Consider the following 9,321-nt stretch of genomic DNA (forward strand, 5'->3'; position numbering starts at 1 on the left):
CCGACACGAGGTACTGTTAGACAGCCAAGTGTTCAGAATGTCAATTCTACAGAAATCAGTTTGAAGCTGGCCGTATCGACTCCTTTCGAGTACAGTCATACACATATGCTAAAGCGAAACTTTTATTGATGCAAAAATTGCATCTCACAATTTTAATATTCATTATGTTTTCTTTGTGGTTCATCTTACTTGGATACAAAATGTATTAAGTGTTATCTTTGTAAACTTTGAATTGTAAAGACAGCTTAAATAACGTAGGTGAATTAATGGATCGAAATTAGGTCATAAGCAATAAGTGGTGCCTCAATGTTGATCAGTCGTTATCAACTACCCTTGTTTAATACGTGACGTCGATGAATGTTATGTCAAACTTGCTAGATTTGACTTATGTTGAGCAAGACATCTTGTTTCGGTGATGCATTCCATACACACATCATATAGCAGACCAACTAATATTGACGTAGCAGGGTAGAGAGAATGACTCGGGACTGACGATGTTGATAATGGCGGACACTGAGATGACCAACCCAGCTAACACAGCAATACACATTATCGCGTAGTTTAGAACCTTTTTCCACATCGGTATTATTCTAAAACAGAGAGTTACATACATGTATGAATAATATGATATACAAAAATAGCGCCTTTACTAGTACACAATACAGGAAACACCTATTTAGAATAAGTTTGTCGAAATAGAAAGCCGAACAATATAAACATGTTGGTGCAATATATAGTCATTTTGTCCGTTCGAGACTCATCTGTGGTATTAATATTCAAGAATGGGGAAAAAAAAGGCTAAAGTGTTTCAAAAGATTAGGGAAAGGCGCCTACTTAACACTTCATAAAGTTAGAAATACAACATATGAAATGTTTGAAGGGGAATGACCTAAACATTCGAAAAAAATAGGAGAAACATACAGCATACAAAATGACAAAAGAGAACAAACTACACCACACTAATGTAACGAAGTGGAACAGTCTTCACTTAGGTGCACATGGACATAGGAGTAATCTACATACTACACTACATCGAAGGAAACTACTTGAAAACAACCGCTGAGAATTTCGTTTTTTACGCTCTCATTTTAATATACAAAAAAGCTCATTTGCAAAGAAAGCTCACCAAATAATATAGGTATTTAGGAAAGACTTAAGATTGATAGAACTGGTCAAAAATCAGATATTAAAAAATGCGCAAAAACACCAACCTTCCTAAACAAAATCTAAGACACACATTGATGAATGTACCTATCAAATTTCAATGACACTGCGTGATACAAGTTAAAGCTTCACCATTCACAACAACAAGGAGTAAGCATTCTGCTCAGAAATACAGCAGAGCGGGAAGTTACACATTGGTTTTTATATAACAATAACAGATGAGTAACATACATATAAAACGAAAGTAAATTTTAATAGAGCTGCGGAAACATATTTAATTGTTCTTAGATATTGATATTATACTTACTTTGTTTGCTTATCCCATGGCGCCTGCATTGCCTCAGCGTTCTGATTTTCGGCAGTTTGTTCATCAGCGTCTGCCTTCATTTTAACCATTTTCATGTGGAATAATGGAGGACAGACAAAAGCAATAATTATCATTGAAGACCCGCCCATCAAAGACAATATATCATTGAATGTCGGTAGTGTCTCGGCCACAAACAATATTGAGACAACCACAAAGAACCTCACAACACACCTCTTCCAAGTGAATTCTGAAAAATACAAAATGTTATTACCTTGAATTTTTAATTAAAATTTGATTGAATTTAAAGTGGTAGCTATTTGTTTGCGCCTTTTGTATTTTCATAACTATTTATAACATTTTCTCTTTTACCAATAATTTACCTATAATAATTTGTCATAAGTTGTTGACGTGCCTTGAAACATTTGGTAAATTCCTCCGTCTGCACTATCTTTTTAAGTAAAACCAATAGCAAAAATGAAAGTATGAGCAGTAATTATAAGAATGTTTAGCAATTCATGTCTTATTTGAAGGTCTTGTGTCATGTGATCGTTATTTTGTCCATAAAATACCTTTTGATAGATGAAGCGCCAGTTCCACCTCCTGTAACATTGGATTGAGGACTATGATGAACGCCAATACTAGATGAAAGGTAACCAATAGAAGGGCAGTGTAGGACACTCCTCCAGATGGTAGATTGTTTAATACATTGGCATCGAGGGTCTTTCCGTACACAAAATACCCGGCAAATACCACTGGTAGGTATATAAGAGTCGTAACTACAAGTAATTGGAAACGTGTCTATCAGGTGATACTCACTTATATGTTTGAGATGTGTCAATCAATAAAAAATATTTTAACCAAATAGCAATATATGGATTTATTTTGTATTGATTTGCTATCATTATGTAAATGTCTCATCTACTGCAATGTTCTTATATTAAATTTGTTTAACCTACTGACTAAGGCGTAACTGAATGCCTTTTTGAAATCCTTTATTCGTTTCATGTCCATTTGGACGGTAAGAAAAACAGGGTGGCCTGAATAAGCACACACTATCGTCCCCAGTGCCAATGCAATCTTCTTGGCGTTTGGCTCCTGGTGATGAACTATCGGCTGGTTTGGTGCATCCATTATTGAATATACCACTATAAGAACAGCAGCTGATGCGGTGGCTACAGTTGCTCCGTAAGCAATAAACCTGTAAAAGAAAACAAAACTCAAATTTATCTAAATTAAAAATAAAATTAAAACAACAAAAATAATGATTTTATTAAAAAGTTACATTGAGCAGCAAGACAGACAATTTTACCAGAAATGTTTTGGAGTTCCAAACCATGTAAGAGGGATCAGACACCCAGCTATTATCAACTGCCAGAAACAGAAGGAGATGTTATGTCCAAGAGCCCCGACTAGGGTTTCCATGTTGTTGGCGGCCAGGAGGAGAAACACGACCGCTATCCCGAATATGGTGATGTGAAGGCATATCGATACTGTATATCTGTAAAACAAAATAACAGAGTTTTGAATAAGATGAATTGATTGATTTAGATAATTATATTTATAGAAAATATCTAAATTCCCCGTTATTGAATATATCAAATGAATTTTCATTCTGATTCACAAACCTGCCAGCTTTACCGTAGGTTTTCTGTCCGAGTAGTTGATACGGGTTTTGTACATGTCCTTTGCAGTCATCGAACATTTCAATTGCAATGGTCCAGGCCTCACCTAGGAGTATACCAGTATAGGCCGATAGAATCCCACAGATTACAATCAATATCAGTCCCGCCCATCCTAGAAAAACATAAAGAACAGCATCATCAATATCAACAGCCCAATCCAGCGCAGAACCATCTTTGTTATACTCGCCCAACGCAACGTCGGCTATATCAGCTCAACGACACTGCTACACCTACATTTGCACTTGTATTGTTAATCAAATGTTTTTCTGTGTTTTCTGTGACATTTGGTGACATTTTGGTGACATTTGGTGTCATTTACTGAACACCTGTAAGTAATAACGAGTGTGAAAGACTTCACATTATTCGCACAAGTGCTTTATTGTTAAGGAAAGGGAATTCTATTTTTTGTACAAAAAAGTTTTAGACACAACACACGCAGATAAACGGGCACTATATTGTCCAATTAATTTTACAGGAAACTTTACACAGACTACACGTTGAGGAGTATCTCGTTTTGTCCTTAATTTTATTTCGCAGCTATGCAGATAATGGTAAGAGAAAACACTTATTAGACTTCTTTCACAACTACTTCTATCATTTAAAATGAAACAAAACCTGAATTGATATCATTATGACAGGACATATTGTTATTTTTGAAACATACAGAAACACACAACCTAGCTAATTCTGCTATATAATGACATTGAGATCGTGTACAGTATGAAAGGTATATAGAATATGTTGGTTTTTTTTAGTTTTTATTATGTGAAGAATGTTCAGCGTTTCTGTGTTAATTATCTAAAGGTGAGAGTTTTAAATCCCGTGACATGCGTATCTTTTTTTCAGTTTTGAAAATTGAAAACCTACATGATTTTAAAATACGTTAGAGTTCATTGATAAAACGGAATTCTCAATCATTGAGCAAGTCGTCTGGATCAATACGCGGATTCCTGCATAACATTACCGTGGTGAATACACGGAATACATACACAACGTGGAAACTTGACTCATCGGAATCAAGAATCATTGTGCCAACAAAAAAGGGTGAAAACTCCCGAATCATGAAAACAGACAACAATCGTGGTCTATACACGAAACAGCTCATCTTAAAGGGTACCCTGGACGAAAATAGAAATGAATTTATTATTATTCTATATGATCCAAAACAAATATGTCGAAAACCGCATAAATAAAGGTCAGCCAATAACGAGATATTGACGTGTGAAGTGTACGATTTTCACCTGTCCTCCTTGTACTTATTAGCATAATCGTAGCTCGCGGTGAATGGAACACTATAGCTATCAGATGTGACATCACAAGTTCAACGACTGTAGCACTTACCATAAAAGGAATAGGTGAGATCGAGAACAGCCATGGCCAAACAGCGTCAGATTTGTTTAGTTTTGAGGAATGAGATTATGCTGAAGATAACACTATGCAGATTGTATCCATTCATATAAAATTTGCCAGAAATTTCAGAGAGTGAGTTTGATTGAAACTGACGACTACGAAGAGGGTAACTCAGACTGGTAGCAATGCATGTTCAGTTTCTGAGCACTGATGAGAAATTTGCCGAATAAACGAGTTTGAGGGAAATAAAACAGAAATCCTCTCAATGTTGTTGATCAAAAATGTTTTTTTCTTTCATTTAAACTGGAAAGTCAGTTTGCAATTATTTTCTTTACTCTACAGTGATAACTAAAATTATATTCTGTGGTACCGCTACGGTCCAAAAATACGGAAATGAATCCGTGAAATTTGTTTACAAAATAACTTCGACGTTGTTGTCTGCTGTTTTTGAATGGCAGTTAAATGTATGGCATATTTGAAATATTACCGTATAATGACATATTGACGACTTTGCGTCTTCCTTATGTTAGGTCGACAATTCAAATAAACAGCAAAATACCAACAGTTACACATTTATTTGTAAACAATACAGTACTTATGTATACGATGCTAAATTATATCACAGACTTGGATAACAATCCAATTCCGATATTATATTTATCTCGAACATTTAACTGAATTACGAGATTAATTTTTTTCTCCATATACATGTAAAATACACAGGTCATAATTCACATCTTAAATTGGTTCAATAATGAATATCATATCGATCCATTAGCCTTAGCCTACTTAGGTGTGAAATTTGTGTACAGGTAAATAACACTAAACATATCAGTGTCTACCTGTGCTGACAGCAGGAGGCCCAAGACACACCTGTGTAACTGTAACCAGGTATGACATCAGAGGAATGAATTATACTGTATTATACTGTGCTATCAGTACTTATAGTGTAGGACATTATATTATATTATAGTATAGTATACAACATTATATACAACACTGCGGTTACGATGTGTGATACTTATGCTACTTTCCCACAATCACGACCTTTATCAGGACCTCAACACGGCCACACTCGACCTTAAGGTCGTGCTTGGTCGTGGAGCATCGTGGCAAATATGCAAATATGTGTCAAGTGTACGACTGTCATACAATCGTCATGCGACAGTCATAAGGCGCACTACGATGGTATACGTTTTTTATACGTTTTTTATACGATGGCAATACGGCTTGTATACGATCGGTTACGACTGTGCCACGACTTAGCACGATGTCAACACGATGGCCATAAGACCTTACAAGACTTCAGTACGACCTACATGAATGTCATACGACTGTGCAAGACTGCGATACGACATTCATACGATTTTGTTTGTTTGTTTTTTGGCTCACGTGATCTGATGTGTATATAAATGGATTGGAGATGCCTTCTTGTACCAGTCACCATGATGTTTGAGGAGGAGCAACACCTGCACGAACTGCTTTGGTGGTGGAGGAGGAGGGCCTTCTGCTTGCTGCAGCCTTAATGCTAAGGGCTAGTCCCAAGAAGAAGAATTGTTGGGGTAAAACCATGGTTATTGAGGAGACCAGAGTATGGACACTATGAAAACCTCTTACAAGAACTTCATCGTGAAGATCTCAGCAGCTACAAGAACTTCTTGCGAGTTCCTCGAGAGTTGTTTATGGAATTGATTGCACGTGTACGTCCACGTCTACAAAAACATGAAACTTTATGTAGAAAGGTTCTTGATCCTGGAATACGTCTTGCTCTAACATTACGTTACATGGCCACTGGTAACTCATATAAGTCTTTACAATATGGCTTCAGAGTGGCTCATAACACTATCATCAAAATCATACCTGAAACGTGCGAGGCAATTTTTGAAGAGTATGGAGGTGAGGTCATGGTAACCCCCACAACTCCAGAGGAATGGATGGAGGTAGCTGAGAAATTTCCAAAGGTGCACTCGATGACAAGCACGTGGCAATCCGGTGTCCTCCAAAGTCTGGCTCCTACTATTTCAATTACAAGGGCTTTCACTCGATTATTCTTCTAGCCTTGGTAGATGCTGGCTACAAATTTTGATATGTTGACATTGGGGCAAATGGTGCATGCTCTGATGGAGGTGTGTTCAAGGATACTAGCGTATATGACGCCTTGGAAGAAGGTACTGCAGGACTACCTGAACCACAGTCTTTTCCTAACGATGACCAACCTTTGCCATTCTGCATTGTGGGTGATGATGCTTTTGGTCTACGCACATGGCTCATGAAACCCTACCCTCATCGGTGCATGACATCGGTGTTCTTACATGTGCATGTTTTTTTTTGTCACTGTTCTTATAGTCCTTTAGTTTCTTGTTGTAGAAAAGTTTGTTTTCTTTGTAAAACTCAGCCAACTCCACTTCCTGTGTTTCGCTGAAGAGATAGGCAATACGTTTTCTCTTGTTGTGGAAAGTTGTCTCATCAGGCTCATGAGTATCCACAGAATTATGTACATCTTCTACATCTTGTACATCATCGTCATTATTGTATGTAGAGGATGGAGGAGGATTAGGACCACCTGGACTAGAATGAGGTGTGTCCTGGGGTATATCCTCATGAGGTAAATCCATGGGTTCATGGGGTTTCCCAATTGCTGATATGTCAGCAGTTTCATTTTCATTTTGTTTGGCGCTGAAATCCGTCTCCTCCATATGACGTTCCGAAGATCCCGGTGATTATGTCGGGTCCACATGGTCCACATCCACTTGAGGCTTCTTATTACCACCTCGGGTGCCCGATTTGGTGCCTTTGTGGCTTGATTTGGAACGAAGTTTGCGAGGAGGCATGCTTGTTGTACTTTTGTTTTTCACAATTAACTATGCAATGTGACATAACCGGAAGTTCAAATATTGGTCATGCCACGGTCTTATGGAAGTCTTGTTCAGTCGTATGACCATCGTATGAAGGTCATATGAAAGTCGTATGCAGTCGTGTTCGATCGTATGAAGATCGTGTTCAGTCGTATGAGTTCTTTCCCGCGCTGTTTTGTACGACTGAATACGGTCTTCATACGATCGCCATACGACTGAACACGAATATACACGATCTTTATACGATCGTCATACGTCTGTGTACGACTAAATTGTAGCTCTTAGGTCGTGTTCCAATTTTTGAACATGTTCAAAAATTAGAACACGACCTAAGCACCTGTACGATCGCCATAAGACGGCACATGACCATCACCGATCACATACGACTGACCACGATCATGTTCCCGACCGCAATGCGACTGAGCGCGACTGACTAGATCTGCTCAAGTCGTGCTCGAAGATCGTCTATGTGGGAAAGTAGCTTTACTTTTGATGTGCTATATCATAATGTATTTGATAGTAATCTGCTGTATTGTTATGATGTGTGTTGTTGCATCTAACTCAACTAGAATATTATGTCTATCATTATGAAATGAAGGAAGATCAAAGTGAATGGATATGTTAGACTACTTTTTGTAATGTACATGTATAATATTGTGTAAAGTCGTACTATCATACTATATTGAACACATAGAATAATACTATATTCGTTACTTTTTTTGTTCAGGGCACACTTTAAAACACGTCCAATATGCTCATATTATCTATAAAGATGAACGTTTTTCTTCTGCATCTCCTAATTTTTCCATGTCTTAATTTTGTTATCATAAAAAATGTTATCTTTACCTATAACAAGACATCTTACATTTGAAGATTATTCCTTGGTATCTATCAGTGAAACAATTATTTTGTGATAAATTTAAAGTTGAATTTCATTCAAACTTGAAATGACTTAAAAAACAATATATTTGTATATAATACATTCTAAAAAATAACAAATCATTCATTCTACACTTGACAAATTTGGTTTAAATCCAAATAAAGATTTAAATTATGCCATTCCAATATAATCAGGTGTTTCATGAAAAGTGTAAGCATGTTGTTTATACAGTATCAAATTAGGTCAATTGTTATACGTTACCTGTATCTTCAACAGCTTTTGGTAGAGCTAATATTCCCGTCCCCGCCATTTCGCCTGCGATAAATACAGCAGTGGACGCGATGGTCAAGCCGTTGTCACTTGGAATCTACGGGGGAAAACTCGGGGAATGATATATTAAAATCATGGGTAATCAATTTATATCTTGCAGCATCCATTGAAATATTTAGAAATGTATTCATATTTATGTTTTTACATTTGTGTTGCAGTGCCTCTAGATAACAGTATACCAACTCAAAATGTTTACATGATTCAAATAAAAGCAAGTGTGTAGTAATATCAACAGTACTACATGTACCGTTACATGACCTCCACATTTCACGGATGCACTTTCTATCTCGTTGAAAGTCCAACCGCTACGTGGCCTGATGAGCGTAGCCGCTGCACAACCGTTTTTTAACGGTCAGCTATCTCCGCGAACACGCAATAAATTTCTGACGTTTTGCAACCAAAATATTTTACAATGTATTTTTTTTTTTTAAATTAAGATCTACTGTCAATTTTTAAGATAATCAATGCTTGTTAAACATGCAGGTGTTATGAATTAAATTATTAAAAAATATGCAAAGTGGAACTATTTGTTTATTGCTCAACTGTTTATTTCGTCACCGTTGACAACGCATCATCTTTCCCGCGAAAAAGACTGTTCAATTAATATTGTTTTCATGACGGTATTTTGCTTTTTAACGTGAAAAAAACACCTTTTTAATTTAAAATAATAAAAGTGGATGTAATAGAACGTAAATATAAGGTTTGAAATGCACCTTTTTTAACATTTATGAGGGAATGCAACACAGTTCCGTT

At 36.7% G+C, this 9,321-nt stretch overlaps 1 protein-coding gene across 1 annotated transcript; it reads right to left on the reverse strand.

The window, feature by feature from the left end:
* Positions 1-276: 276 nt before the first annotated feature.
* LOC110467189 (amino acid transporter ANTL2-like) lies at positions 277-2,893 on the reverse strand. The gene is made up of 5 exons (XM_021524171.1): positions 2,781-2,893; positions 2,428-2,669; positions 2,041-2,247; positions 1,472-1,718; positions 277-590 (listed from the first exon to the last, which is right to left on the reverse strand). Exons 1-5 carry the CDS (start codon positions 2,891-2,893, stop codon positions 434-436), a joined length of 966 nt encoding a protein of 321 aa, XP_021379846.1. The 3' UTR covers positions 277-433.
* Positions 2,894-9,321: the final 6,428 nt, after the last annotated feature.

This window comes from Mizuhopecten yessoensis, unplaced genomic scaffold (assembly GCF_002113885.1).
Source record: "Mizuhopecten yessoensis strain PY_sf001 unplaced genomic scaffold, ASM211388v2 scaffold11165, whole genome shotgun sequence".
In the NCBI taxonomy this organism is placed as follows: domain Eukaryota; kingdom Metazoa; phylum Mollusca; class Bivalvia; order Pectinida; family Pectinidae; genus Mizuhopecten; species Mizuhopecten yessoensis.